This window comes from Gossypium arboreum, chromosome 1 (genome assembly GCF_025698485.1).
Source record: "Gossypium arboreum isolate Shixiya-1 chromosome 1, ASM2569848v2, whole genome shotgun sequence".
NCBI classification, from domain to species: domain Eukaryota; kingdom Viridiplantae; phylum Streptophyta; class Magnoliopsida; order Malvales; family Malvaceae; genus Gossypium; species Gossypium arboreum.
The window spans coordinates 4,521,674-4,547,823 of record NC_069070.1 but is presented as its reverse complement, the minus strand read 5'-3'; the positions used below and the strand labels follow the sequence as shown (position 1 = coordinate 4,547,823).

Here is a 26,150-nt window from a genome sequence, read left to right as displayed (position 1 = left end):
CGTATTTTCTTTTTTCTAAATAATCTCATTATAAATTCTGATTATATATGTTCTTTTTAACAAAATGTCTAGCCTCTCTTCAGCTCATAAATAGGAGAATAATACATACTTAAACTCACATCTTATCAAATTAACAATAATACCCATACCAATCGAATTAAAAACTCAATCAACCCTTTTTAATGACTTTCCAGCGCTAAATAATTATGTTAAACTTGGAGAGAATTTTTTTCGATGCTTTTTTGTTATATTTGCAGAACTCAATGATACTGGTAAAACTTTGAACACTCGACAAGTTGAGCCACAGGTATTGACGTTTTCCTAACCCTTCCGTTGCCTTGGATACTTTTTATTCTATTTTATCATTTATATGTCTCCTCATTTCCCTATTAACACCAACTCAATTCAGCTTAATTAATTTCTTTGGGTGGAAATAAATCAACATTTCAAGTTTCAACTCCATAACTTTTTCCAGTTTAATATTTAAAATTTCATAAGTCTTTTCTAATTTGATCCTTATGATAAGGTAGTAATTTTAGATTTGTGTTATATTATCACTTATTTTTTCTATGAATTATATAAAATCTAAAAATTAAAATTTAATATTTTTTTTAAATTAAGAGATTTTGTGACATAACTTTAAAATACATGGTAAAATCCAAATTTAGAAACTAAATTAAAAAAAAAAAGCTGTCAAGTTTCCAGGACAATTTCCAAAACCAAACTGAAAAAAAATTCAGGGCCATGATCCCTTTTAGATATTATAGAAAGCTTTCTTTAAATAGATGAAGACCGGGGAGAGGCGATTTGACTGAGCCAACACCAACACTAACTAACATCTCTGACACATCCCAGGCTGAGGGTCAGGTTCTGATCCAATACCAATAAAAAATATTTGTAATAAATACAATGATAAGATATGTTATTAGGAGATAGTGTGAGAGTGACCCCTGACAGTCAAACAAGTCAAGCAGAAACCTCTTCAAGTTCAACCAATTTCTGGCACTCCAAAGTTAAAATGCAAACAAAGATGCCAACTACATTCAGTGGAAATAATTACATCAAATCACCCTATTTTCCTTCAGGAAGGGAAGATTTCATAGACAATACAAGATGTTGATCAACACAAGAAACAAACTCTGCAACTATGGAACTTCACTGCTGCTCCTTCCAAAGTGCAGCTTCCATCCCTTGGGATCCATTTCCTTCTGTCAATCGTACCTCATAAATTTTACTTCCATCAATTCTCATGTTTGCAGTAATGTCGTTTAAGATAGACTACAAATTTCAAGGTGCAACTTTCGAGGGTTCTTCCTTGGCATTTGTCCAAAACATGCAGGGCAACTAATAGTTTTACAGGTCAAAATTTGATAACCCCAAGTTTTGAAAATAGGCATTATGGAACATGGAAACATAATTATATATATAGCAGAACTGCATGTGTCAAAATCAGAATACTTGGAAAGCACAGCATGACTCCCCCTAGCAATGCTGAATATTTGCCAAGAATCTAATGACAGAACATGGGAAGCATGCTTATCTATATACAAATTCACATAGCAAACTACATTTCCTCTTAAAGAAGTTCAAATCCCTGAAAAATCATGGTTTCGAAAAATCATGGTTTCCTTTTAGATGTGAATAATAACATACCTGAAATGCTTTGTCCCTCCAGTGAAAGACACACCCATGGGCTTCCATGTATCCAAGGATGGATTGAGGAAGTAATGGTCTAAAGGATGCATGGAGTTTCACTTTTGTTAATGCTCGACATGCCAACAGAGCTGCTGCCAGGCCATTTGGAGTCAAACCAGCCAAATGCAAGATTGTCATGTTCTGCAGGCGACTGATGCTAGCTAGTGCTACAAGCCCAACATCAGTAACCGAACAATATGACAAGTTTATCTGCAATGAAAGGAAGTGAACAACACTATTAGTTCCGATATTTCACTATAATGTACCAATCTACAAGAACATTAATTTAAGAATGTAGATTACCTGCTTCAGATTTTGAGAAAATTGAGCAAGTGGAAGCATTCCATTATCATTAATATTGAAGCACTTCTTTATGTCAAGAACTGTAAGTTGCTTACATCCCACAGCAATGGCTGATAGACCAATTGATGAGACACCAAGGCATCCACGAATCTCAAGTGCTTTTAACATCCGACATTTTGACAATGATACTAATGAATTATCAGTAATTTTATCATTATAAGCTATATTGATCATCTCAAGTGCAGGACAACCATCACCAATGGCAGCAATGCCCGCATCACTTATTGCCACGGATCTGAATAATAGAAAGACAACAAGATCAACACAGAAAAAGAGATAACATGTTCTTTGCATAAGGGCGCACCTAATGTCTTTTAGACCCTCAGAACCCTCAGCTTGACAATAGGAACATTTTGTGGTTTGAACTAACAGGATCTCTGTCATTATTAAAGTTGATGCTAAGGGAGTGTTGAATGGCCATAGAGATTAAGGTGCTCATTTAGATGCACATTCATACGGTTGTCATTTCTGGCTAGTATGAAAAGTGTAATGTTATAGGAAAGTTGCAAACCTGTACAAATCAACCTCCTTGAGCATTGAGCAAGAACTTCCAACTTTTGCAAGGCCTTCATCCGATATGTTAGAGCATATCCCTAACTTCAAAATAGATAGTTTTGAACATCTCGAGATGGACTTCAAACCTACATGAGAGAACATAAAACAGATTATGGTCAAATTTTGAACATCTCGAGATGGACTTCAAACCTGCATGAGAGAACATAAAACAGATTATGGTCAAGTTAAAACCTTCGTCATCGATTTCATTATCTGTGGCATCCAGCTCTTCCAAAAACGAGCAACGTGCTCCAATCAAAACAAAGGCTTCCTTTGGAACCAAGCTACAGGATTCCATCCTGAGAGAAGTAAGGGAGGTGCATGAATTTGTTATGATGTCTATAGAGGTATAAGTTATTTTACGACAGCAGGTGATGTCCAGTTTCCTCAGGTCTTTGTGTGACTGGACAAGGAAAGAGAGCCCATCATCTGTCAGTCCTAAGCATTTACTGAGGCTCAGTTCCTTGACTGGGGAATGCAAACTTGCCATGGCTTTGATCCCAGACCAAGTAACAGTACAACCATCTAATTTAATTGATTGCAGCTTTGAATAAGCATTCAAGCATTTGACTAGATCAGAAGTAACCTGAAACATCATCAGACATACATAAGCAATGAGCCAAAGGATTAATATAGAATTAACAGGGAATTACCTTAGGGAGTTTTGGACTTACTGAAGAGCCATATGCCAATATAATCTGCTGTAGTTGTTCAGTACCATTTATCAGAGATGACAAGCCCGTGTGAGTAACATTTTGACAGTTTGACAAATTAAGCATCTGTAAAATATCCAATTTGGAGAAACCATCACTTAATTTATTCTTTGTGGAACTGATTCAATGATCTGACAAAATGAATATAACTTCAAAAATCCTAGTATTAATTGGATTCCTACATTTCAACAAGGTAGGTATGCATATGATTATTGCTCAACGGAAATTCAATCTTGGAATAAGAATAAAGCACAATAAAAGAAACTATATTTTAGTAAAAGAAGATTTATTTCAAATGCCGGCAAGTCTCCTAGATGTTCTTAGGATAGTTGTATCTGCAGGTAATAATCCTAGGCAGCTTCAACAGCCTACCATTTGTAAAGTAACAAAAAGGAAAACATACCTTTAGTGACTTGCAACTTTGATCAAGTGTTGAAAGGCCGTCATCATCAATGCCATGGCATCCCTCTAAAACCAGATCTTCAAGATGTTGGAGTTGAAGAACAGAGTTGAGGCTCTTCTCTGTGATCTGTGGTACAAAAACATACGAGTTTTCATGAAAACTTCTCATCTAATTGTGCATTCTCTAACCAAGAACCAAGAAAAGAAAGAAAACAGCTATCATGCGTTAAAATCAAACAGAAGAGTAGACTCTAATAGCCATAACATACATGAGAAATTATGAATGACGTGCTAAAGAAATTACATCAAGCAAAATTACATATAGGCTTGCTACAGAAACTTTTGTCACTATCAGTGTCAAAAATCAATGTCTTCTCTTTCTTTTTTCTCCTTTAAATCATAGACGCAATTTATATCGAAACAGAGAACTAAGAAAACTTGTAGGACCATTGTCATCCCAGTAAAGGTGTTGGCTTATCCAAAAAGGTCTAATATTTATGACAGGTGATTGGTCAACAATCTCAAACATCATTTGCTCAACCAATGAATGATCATTGAAGAAACGATGAATTAGTTTAAGCAACTTAACACTCATGCATAACTACACATCAAAAAACAGATGCCATAGCTGGTCCATAGAAATTAACAGAAGCTGAAAAATTGACCAAGACTGGGCAGCATAACGGGGCCAATCAACAAAAAAATAACAACAAAAACTGCAAATTAACACATTAATCACTATTCAACCAAGCATTCACCTCTTAGTGGAAAAAAGAAAAAGGTATAACTGTGACAAGACATATTCCCTAGAAAGAGAAGCAAAACATGCCCCATTAAATTGAATAAAGCACATAGCAGGCCCAGCAGGTCAAAACAGGCTATTTCTCTAGTCATAAAATACACACATATTGACGGTGTTGATTATGATGGTTTCGTTGAACTTACTGGTAAATAAGAGAGATCCAAGCTCCTAATCTGTTTACACTTGAGAGCAATCAATTCCACACCCAAATCACCAACACGCAAGCACCATTTCAAGCAAAGGGACCTCAACTTTCTACACCCAACAGCTATACAGCCGATCCCCATATCAGTTATCGACTTGCACCTCGCCAAGCTCAACCTCTCCAAATTCTTCGCCTCTGCAATTGCTGATGCGGCCAAGTCAGTCAACTGCGTGGCGTTGCACAAATCAACCTCAACCAGACCCGAACAATTAACGAACAAGCTCGATAACCCGGCATTCGTGAAAAACCTTGATCTTGACAGATTAATAGATTGCAAAGTAGCTTTCCAAGTAGAGGATATGACGTTCAGCGTGGTGTCGTCAACTCGCGGACACATGGAGAGATCGAGATGGGAAACAAAAGGGTATCGATGAAAAATCCTGGGGAGGAGCTCGGGGCGTAGAGGCTTGAGAATCCTCCGGTGTCGAGACTCTATGAAGTAAAAGGCCTTGCATGTGAGGGAGAAGGCTTTTGTGGCAAAAGGGTCGTTGTGGAGGTGGTCAAGGATTTTGCATACAATCTCTTCTGTTAATATATCAAAGGGATTGGGTGAAGAATCAGGTGAAAGTGGTTGGCGTCGCCTTTTGCTCTGGGTTTTCATGGGAGTAAAAGAACAGCTCGTCAAAGGCTTGGGAAAGGAAAGAAGAAGACCACGAGAAGGGTCGGTATGGAGAACTGGTATAAATATAATGATTTTATGGGATAGAAAAGTGGAAAAGGGGATGGTGGATTTCCTGAGATTCTGAGGTAACTGTTAACAGAGAACAGTAGTGTCAGCTGGGGGCGGAGGGAACTTGGGTTGGCATCTAGATGCTCAAATTACCATATTAGGCTTCCAGGCTTTGTCAAATATCTATTGAGTGACTAAAACACCCTTGCTCTTTTTATTCAATGAATATGATTTTCTTATATAAAGCCTACAATTACCTTCTTGTTTAGTGTTATACTGTTATGCTACATCTATTCATTTATATTTTAAAATTACAAAAGAACAAATGATAGTTTCTTTAATTTAACATAATTCATTTTATACTTTTCTAATAATCTAAATAACTATCACCATTAATTATTTCAGTAAAATACTAAATTCATTTCTTCTTAAAAACTAATGTTGGAATATAATAAACTAGATCAAGGTCACAAATTGAATATTATAGGGACCAAAATCAGAATTTGCTTCGATTTCATTTTAAAATATTAAATTATATTAGTAAAAAAAGAAATTGGGTTTAATGAAAAAGAGGGAGGAGGGGCATTTTGGGAAAAAGGAAAGGGGGTGACGTTGCTAATAACAATGATAGAAGATAGAGAAGAGTCATCATCCTGGGAAGTTAACATATGAGGAAGGACAGATTGAATTCAAAGAGCTGGTGAGTGCACATGTTTTAGTACGGCTTTGTTTGAAAAGTCCGCCTCCCTCAACCAGACCCTAAAAATAATAATAAACGTACCACAATCATGTACGTTTTCATTTTTGGTTGATGATTATGCCACGTTTCAGTCTGTGTACAAAAATTGTACTCTAACCCCAACCCAAACCATGCCTTTCTTAGTGCAACCCACATCATCATCATCTTTCTTTTTCAAACCCTTTTTTTTTCTTTTCATATTGTAAAATTATAGAATATCTTTATCAAGACCCTCCCTAACCCAATCACATGATGCCTATCACTCTTCTTATAGGGTCCCCGCATTCCTAATGGGGAAAACAATTAGTTCCAAGTTGATGCCTTCCCTGGGTGGTAGTGGGACTAGAAACTCACCCCCCACAAATCCACCTTTCATCCCACTGTTCTTTTTGTATGTCCATAGGTATGCTTGAATGCACATGACTGCATGCATGTATCTATGTATGTATGACTAAGAATTTAAACCACTAATCCAGCTTCCATCCAACTGTGAATGAAGTCATGATTATGCATACATGCATGCATGTAAGTGGGAACTAGCACCACAAATCTAGCTTTCATCCCACCGTTGAGTTATTAACCATGAATGAAGTCATGATTATGTATGTACAAACCATAATGAAACTGCAGATTATATTAACTCTTAGACTGACATACTTGCAGGAATTCTAAAAGTTATCAGAAAATGCAGTCTCTGATCATATAATCATCTAACTCGGTTAACTATTTTGAAACATCACAAGAGAGAAGGTTGCCGGCATTAGTTTCTTTCAGATCTACATGACCATGGTAATATGGTATGCATTAATCTTTGCACTCACTACATATGATAAAACGTACCCAAACAAAGTTATACCAAGGCGAAAAATAAAGCATCACTAACACAAGGGTAGGTTACTTCTTAGCAAAAGTGATGGCCATGGGATATTGAGGAGCAATTTTGAAACCCTGAAGGTTCTGCATTGCTGTAGAAGACTGCTCTTCATCTTCGTACTCTACAAATGCAATACCTGGCTTTGCTTCAACCGTTCTAACTTCCCTGAACCCAGGGTACTGTTCAAAAAGCAGCTGCAGCATCATGCTTGTTGTCTCGTGAGGCAAATTCTGTATGAACAGAATATTGTTTGGTGCGGCCTGCTCAGCATTCAGGTTTCCATGATGGAGAGGAGCCTACACATAATAGGATAAGAGTTTTTATGATGAGGCATAGACAAATAGCATGTCAGCAAACTCAATCCCTTTTGGTGTAAAAGAGCACCCCAAAAAGAAGTAAAGGCATGACTAATATACTATCTAAGCACAGCAATTGAAACACAAGAGCTGCAAATCCCATAGGCAACAATCAAATAGGAAATAGTTCCACGAAGTACCTTTGGACCACCATTATTTTGAGAACCTGTGTCATTCGGCATTGCAGATTGCTGTGCTTCCTCTGCACGTCGCTTCCTTTCAGCTGAAAATTTAATTGCGTATCAGAGGATGTCACCAAATATTAAAGCAGTTAAACTAAACCAAAAGATAAGTAGTTTACATATTGGATGAACATTAGTTAGAAAACCAGAGGAAGATGCAAAATTTAAGTTCCCTGCCCCCCCCCCCCCAAAAAAAAAAAAAAAAGTTAACTCTATATAGACTGTCCTTTGTCTTCCTTTAAAGTTTTAGCAAATTTCTTTACAAACAGTAAATCCAAAAGTTAAAATATCTGGCCCCATAATAGCACCATTAAACAAGAACCCAATGTTTCAGTGAGGGCATTTATCCCCCACAGAAATTAACAAATTGGTAGTCATACAGAAATGTGTAACTAAAAAAAAAAGAAGAGAAAACTAAAACATCCAAGTTCTAATTTCTAACCAAAAAGGCACCATGCAATTAAAAACTATCTTCTATTACACCCCCTGTTTTTCTTATGGTCAAAAGGACAGCAGACTAATGATGAAAAATATAAACCCGTTAATTGCAATAATTACATTCACACGATAACAAACTGAAATACAGGAGAAACCATTTTCTTTAAGTCAATAAGGACTATGCATTATGCATATAGAAAAATTCAAAGAACTAAAAAGCAATGTTGTCACCTTTTTCTTCTTGCTTCTTCTTCTTTTCTCTGGGAACAAAGCTTCCATCATTTTTGGCGATACAATCTGACTTTGTCTTTGCATATTGTATCCGCTGCACCAAATTAATCATACAGTCAATCAAACCTAAGAATCATTACAACTAAAACTGCATATAAATTAAGCCCGGAAAAAGAAATTGATTGCAATAAAAAATTATGCCTAGAGTAAAGTAAGTTTGGTTGAAGCAACCACCCGCAGAATAAAGCAAGTTTGGTTCAAGCTGCAAATAGTGTTATTGATGAGTAGCAAAAGTCTTCCATGGTTGCAGAAGGAACAATAGTCCTAATTTATATAGTAAAAAATAAAATGGCTCCTAAAATTTCAGCAAAATGGGTTCTCAGTAAATAATAAAATAACTCCAACAACATTAGTACAAAAAAGATTTCAAACAGTGGGTATACAGTAACAGTGAAATCACAAAACAAATGCAACACAAACATCATTAAAAATCGAAATAAAAAAGACATTTTTGGCTTCGATTTTGATATTTAAAGCAATCAAAGTCACAACATATTAAGGTACTCACCATAGGTTTATCATAAAACGGGAAATTTTGCATCTGACGGAAGGCGTTACTAGCGGAAGTCAATTCATCAAACACAACCCATGCTTGTCCACGAAGCTTAGGCGTCTTCAAGGCAACGACATCCAAAATCCTTCCATATTGAGAAAATAAAGCATAAAGGGATCTCTTTAATTCTGAAAAAAAAGGAAGAAATGGGAAAATCAATCCTTGTCCAATGTTCTAGTAAAAAGGGCACCGTTAGGGTTAAACTTAAACCCTACAAAAAGGGGGATGTTGTTATACCCTAAAATAACAAAACTTATGCTTTCCATCTAAAAACTACAGCTACTTGAAGCAAGATAAAGTTGAGAGCTAAAATGGGTGGCTGTTGGTGTGATTTTCTCTCTTTTTTTTCTATTAATTCTCAGCAACCAAACAAAGAAGTTGAGAGAAATAAGAGAGGCAGAGGGTGGATTACCTTCTTTTTTGATCTTCTCGTTGAGGTTCTTGATGTAAATAGTTTGATTGGGAGGTATATCCGCTGTTAGCATTTTCGCTTGATTTGCCAAATCTCAAACTGAAGTTTTCAATTTGGTTGGGGCGAAGAAGAAGAAAGGGAGTTAGAGTTCAGAGACTTGGAGTGATAAGCCATTGATTGGGCTGCTTAAGGGTTAGGAAGCCCCTACACAGATTCTTAAACTTAATGGCGGCCTACATATATCCAATTTTCTTGGGCTTTGGAATTTGGATCTATTTCATGGACCTATAAATGCTTAATAATAATAATCAATAGCAGCAATTATTTTTTGCTGTTTAATTCACATATTACTCATAGCCCCTCCTTAACAGGGGCGAAATCAATGGGCTGGTAGGGATCCGGACCCTTAAAAAAAATATTTTTTTATCTAGGCTTTTTGAAATTTTTAAAAGTTTAAATTAGTAAAGGTAAAATTATACTTTGGTCTCCCTAAAAATGATAATAATTTGATTTAATTCTTTAAAAATTATAAAGATATAAACTATTAAAATAGTGAAATTACATTTTTACTATTGTAAAAATTACAATTTAATTTCGCTACCCTAAAAAAATTTTCTGACTTCACCCTTACTCGCCAACCATAAAATAAGAGAATAATGTGCTTCAACACACTCGAACTCACATCCTCCAGCATTGACAACAATACCCATGCTTATCGAGCTAATACTTAATCAGCACAAAAATGATCTCACATTCAAACAAAAAATTAAAATTTTGTAGCTTTTAGGGTTTATGCTAATAGTAGGCAATATAAGCTAGAAATATGTTGTATTAACCCTAGAATGTGTTATAGATTTAGTCAGTATAACCTAGTTATGTTGTAAGTAGTTTACCCTTCCCGTTTTAAAGAATATAATGTAATTCAAAGCTGGTTTTAGGTAAATTTATGGAAATAAGTTGTTTTTGCTTGCGTGACACCACAACAAAATCAGCCTCCCTCTTGCACCATGCAGTATAGGGTGATACTTGAAGGAGGCAAGGTTCTTACAAGCGTCTTTTATGCTTAGTGGGACTAAATTGGAATATGCACTTATCAATGCTTTTCTAAAGAGATGGAGACCCGAAAAACACTCATTCCATCTTCTGTGGAGTCAATGTACCATTATACTTGGGGGTGTAATATCACGATTTACTGATTTATGAAGCAATCGTTACGAGTGTGTCACACATTAAGGATTGGAGGCCAATTTAGCAATAACTATTGGGTAAGGTATCAAACAAGTTTAGTGGTTGTTTGTGTATAAATAAAATGGCTAAAAAATTATTCCTCGCATCTCAATAAATCTTCTAGTGAGTGAAGAGATAGCAATTTGCTCGAGCTTTTATCTTGAAGTTAATCAAAAGTATTTTAATATCAAATAATTCTCGAAAGGTACATTTAAGTGGACTCCTACAACTAATTGACCTAATCAATGTCAAGCGGCTTAGTCGATAATCATCTTGGCTACATTATACTGAGAAATGATGACAATTAGACTTGGCAACTCTCTGTTCTTTCAATCGTATTCCAATTTTCACCCGTAATAGAATTAACAAAATTAGATTCTAAAATAATGAGAAAGACATTTGGACATTTACTTTTCATGCATCATTGTTGTAAGGAATCTCGAGTTCTTAACAGTGATGATGGGTCTCTCAGATTTGGTCCCATAATTTTTTGATTGACTAAAGTTTATTATTGAGTTGATTTGATAATATGACAAAATTAAGATCGCTTCTAAACCTTTGCTGTAGTTATTTGTCAATTCATCTTTTTCCTCTATTGAATTTCTTTCATTTATCGTGCCATGTTTATGTAATACTATTTTATTATGGTTCCTAAATAGTATTATTCTCAAATATATATAATTGTTTTGCAGGTGAGGGGCTTTAGGTCCATGATGCATGATGACAAGCTCTGGCTCAACCGCTGTAGGAAAAAACAGCTTCGTCAAGAATGCCAAGTGTGAAATGTCCCTGTACATTTATTCCCGTTTTAATTTGCCCTCCTTGGTTACATATACAGTTTGGATAAGGCAGGCGGCAACTGTTGTGTTTGCCATTACTGCTTCCGGCTGAAGTTTCCTAGAAATAGTATCACCCATTCAAAACTTGTAGGATCCCTTCATATTTTTGCTTCCTCTCAGCTAAATCATGGACCTATAAAGTTACATTATCATCAACTGATGTACGACACGACATCACCTGATTTTCTTTTCCCTTGACAAGAAAATAAATGATAATATCCAATATCAAAACTTGTGATTTCCTACTTTCCTATTTATGATTTAATAGCAATTGATATACGGAGACTAAATCCTCATATATGTAACATGTATATGTTATATATCAGATGAAAATCACCAAAAATACTCGACAACAGAAGCCAGCTTGATTCAGCAAACCTACGAAACCTGCAAGTGAAATGCAACCAAGTAATGTACAAATGAAAACATACAAAGTGAAAAGAAAAAGGATCATCACTCCAATTGTGATCATCTTGGGCAGGAGATCACCTGCGTGCGCACGTGTGTGCCATGTGTATCTGAGAGAGGGGGAGTGTGAGAGAGAGCTTGCCTATCGTTCCATGTACACCCCCCTGAGCTCCAGTCTGAACTAACATCGACCATGTTCATCTTTGCACACCAGACCACATGATCTAAGGCCCTATGCCGTGAGCATAATTCACACCTTTTTTGCAAATGAAGTGCACATCACATATCCAGGGAGCAAAAATGCCACAAAAAACCATTAACTCAAAATTGACTTCCAAGGTTAGAACGGAGACTGGCATAAGGGGCATGAAGATTTGTGAGAAGTTGAGAACCACTTGTAGAGGCACGCTGCATGAAATTTGTGCTTGCAAGTCTTGCAAGCAAGACGAGGAAGGCTGTGGTTCACAGTGTGGATAACACTGTAACATATAGGGCACTCCTCAACACCTTCAAATTCCTTGTCAAAATTACGCTTCCACACTCGTATGGCTTCAGCTAAAGCTCCATTCTGCATCACAAATGAAGTGCATCTCAGGGAAAATAAGAAAAAAAAAAAGAATGCAATTAAAATATTAGATAGTAGCTAAGTTACCTGATTACGAACAAACATCATCATAGACATTAACCACTTCCTTTGCTTCACTTCACTTATCCCTAGGCTCCTCATACAGTCAACATCTACAGGCCGTAATGGGTAAGACGCAGGAAGACGAATAATGAGATCCATTCCTGTCTCATCTTTTGTATAGGTAGCAACAACCTCATTTGCTGATTTGCTCACACTTACTGAAAAGTTCTCATCAGCAAAATTCGCTGTTTTTATCTGCATAGCATAAGAAACTAGTCAAAACTACGTAATTCTGAACCTGATCAATTTTCTTTTCTAGCTCTTCCTCTTCAGGTTCAAGTCAAGTATTTGAAAAGTTCAAACAAAAGTGCTTCAGAGGGCAAGTTGGTCAGGAAAAAATAAACTTCATTTGTTACGGATAAGTGGTTGCCTACAAGTCAGTTTCCATCTAGTTTGAAGTAGAAGGATGCTAAAGCATGCATTTGTCATTTGAGGGCAATTGATCCAGTAATTCCAACATCACTCATTCTCCAAACAAGTCACCAAAAATATTTAAAATTCAATGAGTGGTGTAAGAAGGTTGCTAAATTTTTTAACAATTACTTTGCTCATTAGAAATAGAGACATTTTAGATAAAGATACACACCAGGGAGAGCTCGTTCGCAACCAAAGGAGGACTGCACCATGTTCTAGTAAAAGATTCAATCATTGATGAAGTAGAGCGATCACGTAAATCACTAAACCATCCCCACACATAAGCAGGAAGCAAACGAAGCATAAGGCCATATATCGCTCCAGCAAATGCAGCCATTTTCACAGGATCAATAGGCCAAAGTGATTCCACAGAAAACAATACTGACCCTGACGTGATGGAGCATTTGGCTGCAGTTGCAGCTTCTGATATAATATTAGGAAGCTCCCCATCTTTCTTCTTTAGAACGTGCATTAATGATAGGTCGGAAAGCAGATGCTGGAACAGGCAATTTAGTATCAGTGGATTAGCAGAATTTTGAATATATTGTACCAGTCTCTCCCTTGGATTTGATAATGAAGGTAATGATGACAAATGGGATAACAATAAAGACCAAGCAAGGAATAGATGTACCTGCAAAATATATATTAAAAAAAAAAGTAAATATCATTATATCAAAAGGAAAATGAACAATAGTTTCAGCAAATTTTTGTACATAAAGCAAATATACCCGCTGCTCTGCCACTAAATCCATATCAAGAACATCATAAGGTAATTTCTCAATTATGTAAGATAATTCTTTTGTCAAATGGATATCCTCTTCTAGCGAAAGATCAAGATTAATAGACTCCTGGTAGGTATTTGAATCAACTTCCGAGCAAGGTGCAATTCCTTCACCAAAGACAGCCAACTTAGAAACAGGTTCTGTTGACAAAACAGCAAAGGCAGCTAGCTGCAAAGATGGCATTGGCCTCGAAGAAAATAGGATGGCATACAAAGAGGAAATAGGCCCTTTGCTTAGTCCCCAGAGTTTGATTGATTTGGCTGCTTCATCTCTAGTATGTGGAGGAGATTTGAGGACACTTGATGCAACCGATTCCCAGAAAGACCTATGATAAAATCGAGAAGCTGATATAATAGATGCAGCCTCAAAAGAATAAGAACCAGCTATTGCCTCAGCAATGCCAGTGGAAAAGAACAAGCGGAGAATGCTTTCTAGAATCTGGTTTTTGATTGGATCCCATCTTTCTGTTCTTGAGGGGTTCAAATTATCCGTGTCTTCTGTTGGTTGGAGTTCCAAAAGCCCACAAAGGAAAGAAAATGAGAAGACGGAATTTTTACTGATATTTATAAGAGAATTGTCAGAAATCAACACACTCTCTTCAAGTTTTTTATGAATAAGATCAGCGTTATCAGAAGAAGAGTGTTCAGTGACTATTTCGTTCACATTTTCAGCAACTTCCTCCATCACCAACACTGCTGATTCAATCCAGCATCTTAGGTGGAAAAATAGAAACTCCCAATCTTCTTCATCAAATTCTCTCCAGCAATAGCCAAGACAAATAACCATTAGCTTTGACAGCAAGATTTGTACCATTGGCAACTGATTAGAAGCAATTGATCTACCACTTTCATTCTTCTGCTTCCGAAATAAATTCAGTAAGAGAACTCTCTCCTCATGATCAATGTCTCTATTCAGTTTCATTATTTCATTACCTCCTGTAGCCTTTAAAGGGTAACATGAAAAGACCAAGTGGAACCATTCTTCCATATCTATTGCAACACCCAAAAAGAAAACCAATGAATAAAAAAATCGAAGAGAGAGAAAAGAAAAGAAAAAGTGAGAGAGGACACAACTTAAAGTAGAAATAACCTATTTCAACCAAATCATGCAGATATAAAAAGTGAAGGGAATAAGTTCCACCAACAAGCATAAGCAACCAAATAAAAATTAACCTAAAAGCAAATTCTTAATGGAAACAAATTCTTACAAGAAGCTTGTCTTTGTGTAAGTTGCAATGCACATGCATCAAAAGTGAAACAAGATACTGAATCAGGTATCGTTATGACCTAAAAGCAATTGGTCTTATGCCGTAAAATTAACTGGATATAAATTATAAAAAGGGCATGCGTACCTTCTCCAGTTTGCCATGTGACCAAAGATGGAAATAGTAGAATCCTATGGATCCAGCTTTTGACAGCATCCTGCATCTGATTTTCATTGAGCGGATCAGGTTTACCATCCTTATTAGTACATTCACTGGACCTGATACTTCTTTGACATAAAGTTGGTACAAGAACACATAAAATTGAAGGAAGTATCCTCAAACAATTTGAGTTTACTGCTTCACCTATAAAGAGTTTATCTACTAGAAGCTGAAACAGAGCCATAGCCTTTTCTGGACCCCAAATATTTTCTTTTAACAATGTGAAAAGGAAAGATACAAGACCTCTCAAAAAGGGCTCTTCAATATCCTCCATATCTTCACCTAAAGTGGGCCATGCATGAAGCAAACTCTGTGAACAGTTTTCACCATAAATGAGAGCACCATCAAGTAAAATGCTGAAAATGGAATCCAAGATGCTTCCATAGGAAGAATAATTTCTACTCTTGGCAAACGAGACTAGTTGAGGTAAGAAAGAGGTTGCAGCACTTCCTTCTGGCCACTTCCATGTGCACAGTACTTCAGCAGCAACCCAAGCTCGAGAAGTAACCTTGGTATTTGCTGAATCCTTGGTTGATAAGGGTAAAATGTCCAGGTCATCACAAGCAATGACTTTATGCAACCCAAGTTTATAAATAAGTTTATCAATTAAAGAAACAAACTTGTAGTTACCATTTGCCTGCATCCAACAAACATTTGCAATTTTTTAGTTACCATATACTTGAGAAATTGCAAATTATATAAATTCAATAACCACTCATACAAACTGAAGCACACACTAAAAACATAAATTATATGAATATGAGATTCTTACGTGTCAGTATAGTTTCACTAAAAGCAGTGTACTAGTTTTCTACGGACCACTTAAGACAGTGGACCAACCAATAAAGACATCAAATAACAAACACAAGGCACTTTCAAACCATCCTACTACAGTTAAATTGTTGCTATAAATTTAAAAGAGATGCTTGCATCATAAAAGGGGCAATTAATGACATTTTAACATGTATCAGTGCATGTATATGTATGCCTTTTATATATATATATAGAGAGAGAGAGAGGAATTATGTCAGCAAGAACAGTTAGGGCTATAACACCACTCACACTCACATAGATTCTTTCAGTATCTGATTTAGACAGTCCTTCCATGGAATTCAAGTCAGGTGTGATCCACCAAGGCCACATATGACCCTTGCTTAGAAGAAGATCCAACAGGTTTTGTTCCTCATACTGATCCTGACAAAGACGCTCAAGCACATCTGTCATCATCATGCAGCACAAAGACGCAAAATTTTTGTTGTCTAGTTTATCTTCCCTGAAGATAGCAAGTCTAATAGTGCAAATCAAGATACTCCTTATTCCTTTTCTCACATCTCCGCTGAAGCTTTTCCACAAATTGCTGATATTGGATAGATAACCATGTGCTGATTCACAAATATCCATCCGTGCCTTAATCTTTTTCCTTGACTCATCATCTAGAGCATCCTCTACTGCTACACTCATCCTATACTCCCAGTCAATAATAAACACAGCTGCTGAAATATTTGAAACCAAGCCGCTTTCTTCATCAAGTGCCCTTAAGCAAAACAAACTACCCTCAACTATTTGAAGAGCAAAACGAGCCATATCGACCACATTTCCAGTATTCTTGCTGTCTAATCCAAGGCAATTCTCTTCAGAATCAAACAAAGCACTTGCCTGCTTAACAGAACTAAAAGATGAATCCAGAATAAAAGAAACTAGCTTTCTCAAAACTTCCCGGAATATCAGGGTCATTGACTTCCTAGAGACAAATGAATCTAGATTGCCTTCGGTTGCACCCCCAAGAACAGAACTACAGACAGTACAAACAACAAGGGTCAAAGCACAGAAATATAAATGAATAGGTCAGCTAAAACATAAATGGATTCAATATGAGAGACAATTCTTCACATTTAACAAATAATTAGCCTATTCTTTGTCATTGTATGAGCTAGAATTTAGGTCCCCTACATCCCCAAAATCATTATTGTGTTTCAAGGATATTCAAGAAAGCAAATGACAAACTGCTATGATTTTCCAAGAAATATAACAGGTCATGTCAATCATTGACAAATGTCATGATATGTAATGCTGTACTGTTGTATTATGAACAATAAAGCACATGGCTAGTTGTTAAGGCACAATTTTACTTGTAGTATTCTACTATGTTTTTTTTTTTTTTTGGGGGGTGGGGGGTTTAAAACATTAATAGTCTTCTGGGTAATATTGATACTTGCTCACTTCCTGTAATTTAAATTGCAGAGGGTAAAACAGATCATGCTTTTGCATTCACATACCACACAAACTGTGCATCAGAAGTTCCAAAAGGAGGAAGGGAAAAGGCAACAGAAACAGCAGTTGCTTCAAGAAGCTCATGATGCCAATGATGTGGGAGAGAACCCGGCGGATGAAAAGAATCTTCTCCAAATTTCCTTATCCTAATCTCATTTCTTGCTTTGTCAAAAAGCATTCCCAACACTGCTAAGTGATTTGAGTCCATGGAGCCCGAGTCAATCTTAGAATTTACCAAGTCAATGGCGTATGTAATAATAGCACGCCACTGCTCGGAGAAACACTCATCATCAAGCAATGCAAGCAACAGATCTAGTCGAGCACTGGTAGTACAATTATGTCCACGCAAACACCAAGGAACAAATGTTTCCTTGTAAACTTGAAGAAAATACTCCAGCTTCATTTCACTGTCCTTTTCACAGGTAGGACCACAAAAAGGTGCATTGTTGTTGGAAAAAATTGCTTGGAGTACCTTTCGGGCTCCAAATATTGAAACCGAAATGGATAGTAGCCTTGCACCATCTGCTGAATCCTGTTGCAGAGGAAAATCCAGATGTGAATGTTCAAATAAAAGCATGTTTAGATGACTTAGAATTATCAAGAAAGAGGTGCAGGACTGCTGCAGAGCAGGAAAAAGGAGACTCTGGACTGGTATCCCAGCTAAATTAAAATTTATCTGGTCATTTCAACTTCCTGATGAAACCTCACTTGTCATTTCCAATTTTGACATTTATATTCAGAAGTGAAAAGTAGAGATAACAGAAAAACAAGTGAAATGAAAGTCATAATAAAGGCACTATTTTATGAAGCCCAGGCTACCAGAGAACCAGAAACTAATTTCTTATCCAGCTCACAATGACATTTCTTTAAAACAACTAAAGATACTTCAGGGCCCAAAGATACAAGGAAGTAAACAAAAAGTCATTTAGTTTCCATTAACAAAGAACACGATTTCCCATACACAATTACCAGCAGCAGCAATAAGTTGGTAGTTTTTTCATAAACAACTAGTTAAGATGTATGTACAGCATGGAAGTAGTTACAATTTATAACCATCCATCCCATCCCACATGTATTCACATAGTTACATAAATAGCTGTGCAGCACATGTAAGCATAGAAAACGTATATCTGACAAATAGTGTTCATGCCATGGTAACTTACAAGTGATCTGACCAATGGGAAACACTTGACCAACATTGGCCCTACTAAATGCAACAAAGGCCAAGATTCACCGTTTTGCTTTGCATGTTGATCCACTAAGAACAGAAATTTTATAATTGGTTCAATATTCAGTGTTTGCTGTTCTGTCGTTGCTTTTTGCTGAAACAATTCCTCACAAGCTTCTTGAAACACCACACAAAACAAAGAGAGAAGGTCCTCTTCCAGTGAATAAATGCCAGAAAGAATTTCAACAATGCATTTTCCCAACTCCTGAAGATAACTTATCGGATACTTGATATTCTGCATTTCTGTTGCCTTTCCACTGAGAGGCTGATCACTATCCTGGTCTTTTGAGCTCACAGATGATAGGTAGTCTTGCCATAGAAGCTTTACAAGGATATCATTAATAAGGGTGGTCCGGAAATGAGAGACAGAATCAACAGTGTCACAAAATCTGGTAAGTTGAGAAAGCACGAGTTAGCATTCTAAGTAAAATAAAGGATACAAGTAGCAAGAATTGAGAACATCCTATCCGCTAAAAAACAAGGACTGCAAAGGAAAAACTTAAGTAACTCGTACCTAGAAGCATTACATAATCCCCAAAAAAAACACTCTTTAAATGCCCTGAAAAATGCTAGTCGATCCACATTTGGAGAATGAACTGGATTCCTTCCAGCCCATAGGTTATGGAAAAAATCAAGAAAAAATTTGTCTCCTGAGAAGGCCTTAGAAGGAATAGAATCTAAGAATAGAACCAGTGCTGGATAAGAAACTTGCTGAGATCCAAAGCATCCATTCCTTATAAAAGACCAAAACCGGTTAAATACAGATTTCTGAACATTTAAGGTAGTCCAACTGTCAGGAAATCTCTTTGAAAATAACAATATTGCATCCCACATTGAAGAATGACAAGCAGGATCTCTTTCCTGGAAAGCACCGAGAATTGCTGTAGCAAGAGTTTTCATATTTCCCCCATCAAAAGCCTGAGGAATGTGGTTAATGAAACTTTTTAAGACTGTGTATGTAGCTGACCGAACAGCAGGGCTTTGAGACTTCAAAAACTCTAGAAAATATTTATGAGCAGAGAAGAGCTTTTCTGCAAAAGAAATTGCAGTAGCCTTAGCCTTAGAAGCACGTTTTTGCTCAGCAGATAAATTTTCAAAACCAGGTCTTTCTATTTGCACGGAGACCAAAACATCAAGAAGTGTTGCCAAAGCCAGCAATGAAGAAGATATCACCTAATATTAAAGAGATAAGAGGAAAATTACAAAATATTTCATGAACACATACAAAGAAATCCAAGCAGCAATATAAGAGGCTGTTAATGCCTATGCTCTACAATAGTGATTTCAGCATATGTCAAACATGAACATATTTATGTTTGAGAAACACAGATGCATGAGCATGAACTGTACATATAATTTTGATACACTCATACAAGCATTTATGTAAAAATAAACATATAATGTGCATGTTTGGTCTGATATCTTCAAGGATTGGCGAGTGTTGGAAATGGTTAAGAAAAATTAAGCACCTTGTGTTTCCACTCGGTAGCCTCAAAAACATATATGGTTATGCTTCTTCACAAATAAGTGATGTCCCTCAACCAAGAAAAAGAAAACCAAAAAATAAAAAACAGGTGATATTTTACTTACCTGTGCAATGCCAAGGCAGTAAATTAACAGGAAAAATGAACAGGTTAGGGTGACATAACTATTGCAACTTAAAAGGTTAAGTAATATGGAGTAGAAAACTTGTCCCTAACAAAAGCACATCCAAACAGATCTATGCATACCTGCTGGTGCATCTCTTGCAGCTCATCCAAAGCAACAGATTTATCAGACAAATTTTGTGGAGTAAGCTTCAAATTTTCTTCCAAATACATAAAAATCTCAGTTGTGCATAAGATTAAAGCATCTAATCTCTTTTCCTGAGCAGGGAAGGCAGCCTGTTGTTTACAACCAAATGAATCGATGATTAAATAAATAAATAAAACTAACTGTCCAAACCCACCACATCCTACCATATTAACATGTTCAAAAAGTTACAACTACACCACATGCATGATGCATAGGCTACATTAAATTTCTGTTTAACAATTCATAGGATGCCAAGGAGATTGATCCTCCAGAAAACATGAATTTGATTCAAACCTGTAATGAACGCTTAGCAGCTTGTGAAACTTCAGAACTGGGATCAAATTGAGAGAACCACCATGGTCCCATCAAGGACTTCAAATGCGGTGCCAAATCTCTCCTGAGAAAAACATGCCAAGAGCCTAGTCTTTATTGCATGACAAAAAAAAGGCAAACGATTGTACTAAAGAGATGTGAAAGAAAATAACACTTCCATTTTCTTTGCTTCTCTTCATAAGGAAGTCATCTTCCTTACTTCACACCTCTTCTAACTTAATTTTTCAAAATAAATAACATGTGTATCACTGTATTGGGTTCTAATCTTCAATGAAAATCATTTTCAAAACATTACTGCTTGAGCTTTGTATTTGTTTCTAAATTATCAAACAGAAGACATTCATACAATTAAGCAACAAGAAGACCAAAATTTCTGTCTTTCAGCATTCATTGAGTCAAGCCTTAATGATTGATGTTATGATGATATCCTTCACTACTCCTTCACTACAATGTATCCATTGAAGTTGTCATACACAAGAAGGTAAGAAAATATCATTCACCGGCCATACAAAAAAAGGGGGGTGGGGAGGGGAGGGGAGAAGGACAGAAGTTCGAACCCGACAGCAGTGACAAGATTAGTCATTGTTTCATGAGTAGCTCGCCGAACTTCTCGATTATAGTCCAGCAAGAGCTTCTTGTATTCAAATGCCTGTATGAAGGAGAGAACAGCAATACTGAAATATATTTAAACCAAGTTTAAGGGTTGAAAATTTGAAGTTTACATGAAACCCATTGCAATCAGTGAGTATTATTTTGGTTTAAATGTTTTTCCTTTAACATCCAAAAGAAGCCAAACAAAGAATCGAGTCTAAGTTCAACAATACCAAAGTTTCAAGTTCCACAGTGTGATTAGTGAGATCACATTTTGGAGTAATTTGTTTTCAGTTCCAATATCTTAACTTTAGCATCTGCTGACCAAATTCAGAAACACTTTCATGCATTCCTCTTCTTTCTTTGTTTTTCCCCACAATGAAGGTAAAGTCGATCAAAGTTTTCATCATGTCAACACTAGAAAATTATAAACCCTAGCTTTTTAAATGATTTCTCTTTCCATGTCAATATCTTTCTCTAGGCACTGCTTTTCCCCACCTACCTTTTTAAAGTCTACTTCAGTGTTTAATTCATATAAAACTAACTCAGTTGATGCATCTGCAAAGACCAGTAAAGAGCAAAGAATTAAATCATACCCATTGTGGAATGATTGGTACTATTTCCTTTCCAGACTTTTGCTTGAGCAGAGTAGACAGAGATGCCAGAGCTTTAAGCTGTTAATGAACAAGAAGCTGGTCACTACATGTAAATTGAGCTGGTTATAAGTTATAACTAAGCAAAGGACTTTCCTTGATCATGAAGATCTACTCGATTGATTATCAAATGGAAAAGGTGATCACAGCACTCAAGCTTGGAAACCAAAGCTAAAAACTAAATCCAATAACCGAAAAACTAAGACATGTCAAATGCAAAAAGTTTATAGAGTTCGCCGCATATATTGACGCAAAAAATAAAAAAAACCTACCTTGGTGGTAGGATCCTTCCGTGCCAGCCTTTTTAAGTGTTGTGCGATTTCACTATCTATATCCTGCAATTGCAAACAAATCATCAAACTGGAAGAATAAATTGGTAACTTCATTAATTAAGATACAAAACTTTTAGTGTTTACCAAAAGAGGATTGGAATCTTCGGTGGAGAGAGAGGAATCAAGGCGGGAGCTACCGACGTAGCCTCCGAATCCAACGGAAGCGGCAGCGGCAGCCGAACTCGATGGCAATAGAGAAGCCGCAAGGCTGCAGCCGACAGGTAAACAAAAAATTGCAACATATAGGTTAAAGAAAGAGATTTAATGTTTCAATAAATAGAGAATTAATGAGTTGAATTAGAAAAATAGAGGAAAAGAGGAAACCTGCTGCTTGAAGGGCGTGCCTTGCTCCTGGCTCCATCACCCTTCTGTCTCCCCATTCTGGCGTACTAAGATTGGAAAAAAGACACCGTTGGGTAGACGTAAGAAGGGGTTTACACAGAGAGAGTGAAAAAGGAAAGAGGAATATTAGAACAAAAGATCCAAAGGCGGCGCGGGGAAGTGAATGTGCCTTTGCTTGCTGGAAAAACAAAGGAAGAAGGAGAAGAACGAGGAGCTACCTTGCTATATTGCCTTTGGCTATTTGTAAAATCAAAATTTTAATTTTGGGGCAATTTTACCTGCCCTTGCCTTCACTCAGGCGGTCACGGGAAGGTTTTATTATTTTGGATTAATTTATCAAATATCCCATGGACCGTGCTGGGTTCACGTTGGAACCAACCAAAATTTTAGGCCTAATGTTAGGTCCAGGTCTAATCTAAAAAATCAACTTAAATTTTTATCAAATTCCGACTTAAATAAAAATATTAAAATTTAAGTTCGGCCTGTATTAATTTTTGATATAATTTTTTAAAAATAATATATCAAAATACTAAAATATTAAAATAAATATTTTTAATAAATTAAAAATAAATTTAATAAGACTAAGATCTGTAATTTAACAAGTAAATACCTCTAATAATGAAATAGGTGCAATATAGTGAAAAACAATAAGAAAATAAAAAAAAGAGAGTAAAAAAAGCAAAAAAATACTACAACTTTTTTTTATATATTCAGCCTGGCCCAAAAAAGTCTTATCCAAGGCCTGACTCGTTTTCTAAACGACCTTATTTTTTTGCCCAATTCTATTTTCCAGGCCTATATTTTTATCCAAATACTCTCATTTTTCAGACGAGCCAAATAACCCGACCCATGAGAAAGCCTACTCCAAACTATCTGTTAAATTTAATTTATTCTAATTAAGTCCTTAAATATTAATAGCTTATTAATAACATTCTTTTCTATTTAACCATTAATTTATACATAAAATGCTAGTTCAGTCCAAATCATTCATACAATAAACAGATGCATATTTATAATTTAATAATTTATTTTAAGTATATTTTATATTTTATTAACAAATGTTAAGTATAATTATGAAAAATATTGTACTCCTAAAATTGAGAATAAAGTTTCAAACCTTTAAAAGATATCAAATTCATAAAATAATTAATTTTCATAAACAGTAAACTAAACATAAAAAATACATCAATTTCTTAAAAAAATTGTGTTTTGTTAGATGCTGACTTGAAATAACTATCTAACCTTCTTGATCTAATCATTATGAGCTTTAAACAAACTTCTTAATCAAATTTAGAAAAAAATAAAAGACAAACTTTCATTTACTGTTTCTTATTGACATGCTAGAGTTTGGTAAAAAGAGTAAAGCTCAATAAAAAGTTCTATAAAAGTAAAATCAAGAAATACTCCTTGTTCTATTCATATACTCCCTGGACATATAGCACAACAAAAAGCTATTTGAAAGATATATATAGATTGCCCTTTAATTCGCATCATTCGACTAGTTTCTTATTTGAAGATCTCTTGAATAATATCTTGCCTCCAATCAATTGGTCACTTATCACTAATCACCCCGTATGTCTCATTCATCAAATTACCTGCTTTTAGTAGGAATGCACTTATCACCAATAAGTGATCATTAAAGACTATTGAGGCATAACAACCTCGTACTACCTCAGCCAAAGAAATGACAGAATAGTATTTCACTTGAGGACAACTGACTTATCACCTAATTGACCACATGAGTAGACCACCACCCGTACTGTTAATGATCTGGCACCACCAAGCACGTGACATTCCCTTATTAATGCCTAGAAGAACGATAAGAAAATGATCTTGGACCCTCAGTAATATTAAGCACTTATCCTCGCACTTACTCAACTTTGCTTTCGTAACCTCCTTACTCCTTTCTTTTTTTTAGCTCTTAGTTTGTCTAGATAAATTAGCTTCTTTGGTACCATCACATTCTCCTCTTTATCTCATTCATTGTTGTACACTTGTATCAACACTCTTAATCTAATTATAAAATTTAATATTATAAATAACATTAGAAAACTTTGATGTATGATATAAAAAAGTAAATATTTTATTTGGTATATGAATTTAGCTTAAAGATTAAATAGTTAATATATATGGAAGTACTAAACTTGGCAACTTATATTTACTTGATATTTAAATTTTTTATTATTTAAGTGGTACCTCAATTTGGAAATCGTAAGCCAGGTACTTTTTTTATGTACATAACTAATATCGTTAAAATATGTTGACGTAGCATTGACGACAAATAATTTTTGTATATTTTTTTTGCCATGTGTCGAAGTGTGAAGTTACCACATGTTGTCGTGCTATTAGTCATCAGTACCACATTAGCATATCTTAATAGTGTTAGTTAGGTAGAGATGGTGATTCAGATTACGAATTCGATCCGACTTGAATTTTGCGGATTTGAATATTACAAATTCGGAAGTTAAAATTACTACTCGCTATGAATTTAGAGCGGATGGAGATAGACCCTCTCAGATTTGAACCCAAAACCTCCTACATATAAAGTCATTCTTTAACCACCAATACTTGCAACATTTATTATAATTTACACAAATTAATAACTATATATAAAAACATAATATAATATTTTTATTAAAACTATCTTCTATAATGCCTTATTCACTTAAATCTCTTTTACCTTTCTCTTAATTCATATTCTTTTGTATCCATAAACCTATCCAAATGATGAGATGGGATCATCAAAATTCCTAAATTTATGCTTATCCTCTTTATTATTTTATCACCTCAATTTGTTAAATTACTTTAAACAAAAAAATATATTTATATAACTAAAATAAATATTATAATATGAATTTAGTTTATACCGTGGGACATAATTATATTTAATACATATATGCATACACGTTTAACTACAGATAATATATCAATTGTCATATATAAGTAAATTATGAATGTATAATAATTATTATACAATTATAATATTATAATGTGTATTTCTTTTATTAATGATATGCAACCTAAACCTTAAATATGAAACTAATTTTATGGTACATTATAATATATATACAATTAACATTATATAATAAAAGTAGATAATTGATGATATGTATCCTTATATACAACTATATTATTAAAATGTACATTTTTATCTGCAAGCTTAAACCTAAAACATGTAACTAACTTTATGATAGATTATAATATATACAGTTATCATTACGTAATCAATGTAGATTATTAATGATATGTAATCTTATGTACCATTATGAATGATATTATAATGTACATTTTATATTAACGATATGCAATCTTAAATCTGAACGTGTAACTAACTTTATAATAGATTATGATATATACAATTAGCATGAGTTGAGTAATAAAGTTATTTCGGATTGTTATGGAATTATTAATCTGTTTGGAATTCTTATATTTAAGTTGTTAAATATATTTAAATTGGAGTTAAATTGTTATGTTTAAGTTGTTTGGATTTTATTTAACAACTTTTCTTAATTTGCATTTATTTATTATTAATTATGCATAAAATTTATTTAAAATGATTATTTTATTTCCATATT

At 35.2% G+C, this 26,150-nt stretch overlaps 3 protein-coding genes across 8 annotated transcripts; all 3 read right to left on the bottom strand.

Annotated features, from left to right (window-relative positions):
• Positions 1–894: 894 nt before the first annotated feature.
• Positions 895–5,900, bottom strand: LOC108483575 (F-box/LRR-repeat protein 3-like). Of its 4 annotated transcripts, none has more exons than XM_017787043.2 (8): positions 4,674–5,900; positions 3,730–3,855; positions 3,267–3,392; positions 2,806–3,199; positions 2,570–2,699; positions 1,999–2,293; positions 1,654–1,905; positions 895–1,221 (listed from the first exon to the last, which is right to left on the bottom strand). In XM_017787043.2, exons 1-8 carry the CDS (start codon positions 5,334–5,336, stop codon positions 1,156–1,158), a joined length of 2,052 nt encoding a protein of 683 aa, XP_017642532.1. In that variant the 5' UTR covers positions 5,337–5,900; the 3' UTR covers positions 895–1,155. The 4 variants fall into 4 exon arrangements, with proteins under 4 accessions (XP_017642532.1, XP_017642535.1, XP_017642533.1 ...); XM_017787046.2 differs by having other exon boundaries at positions 3,288–3,392; XM_017787044.2 differs by having other exon boundaries at positions 895–1,208; positions 4,674–5,898.
• A 919-nt stretch (positions 5,901–6,819) lies between these two features.
• On the bottom strand, positions 6,820–9,458 carry LOC108480575 (U2 small nuclear ribonucleoprotein B'' 2). The gene is made up of 5 exons (XM_017783612.2): positions 9,251–9,458; positions 8,794–8,966; positions 8,226–8,319; positions 7,515–7,597; positions 6,820–7,314 (listed from the first exon to the last, which is right to left on the bottom strand). The coding sequence occupies exons 1-5, from the start codon at positions 9,321–9,323 to the stop codon at positions 7,039–7,041; spliced, it is 699 nt and encodes a 232-aa protein (XP_017639101.1). The 5' UTR covers positions 9,324–9,458; the 3' UTR covers positions 6,820–7,038.
• Positions 9,459–11,498: 2,040 nt separating this feature from the next.
• LOC108483115 (E3 ubiquitin-protein ligase listerin) lies at positions 11,499–22,907 on the bottom strand. Of its 3 annotated transcripts, XM_053026419.1 has the most exons (18): positions 22,794–22,904; positions 22,558–22,622; positions 22,318–22,441; positions 22,174–22,236; positions 21,845–21,922; positions 21,215–21,306; positions 20,619–20,721; positions 20,261–20,413; positions 19,045–19,703; positions 18,466–18,919; positions 17,308–17,834; positions 16,094–16,823; positions 14,960–15,668; positions 13,555–14,597; positions 12,999–13,457; positions 12,377–12,607; positions 11,867–12,292; positions 11,499–11,703 (listed from the first exon to the last, which is right to left on the bottom strand). In XM_053026419.1, the coding sequence occupies exons 2-17, from the start codon at positions 22,611–22,613 to the stop codon at positions 12,065–12,067; spliced, it is 5,709 nt and encodes a 1,902-aa protein (XP_052882379.1). In that variant the 5' UTR covers positions 22,614–22,622; positions 22,794–22,904; the 3' UTR covers positions 11,499–11,703; positions 11,867–12,064. The 3 variants fall into 3 exon arrangements, with proteins under 3 accessions (XP_052882379.1, XP_052882381.1, XP_017641826.1); XM_053026421.1 differs by having other exon boundaries at positions 11,806–12,292; positions 16,100–16,823; positions 22,558–22,907; XM_017786337.2 differs by having other exon boundaries at positions 16,100–16,823; positions 22,558–22,907.
• Between the last annotated feature and the right edge of the window lie 3,243 nt (positions 22,908–26,150).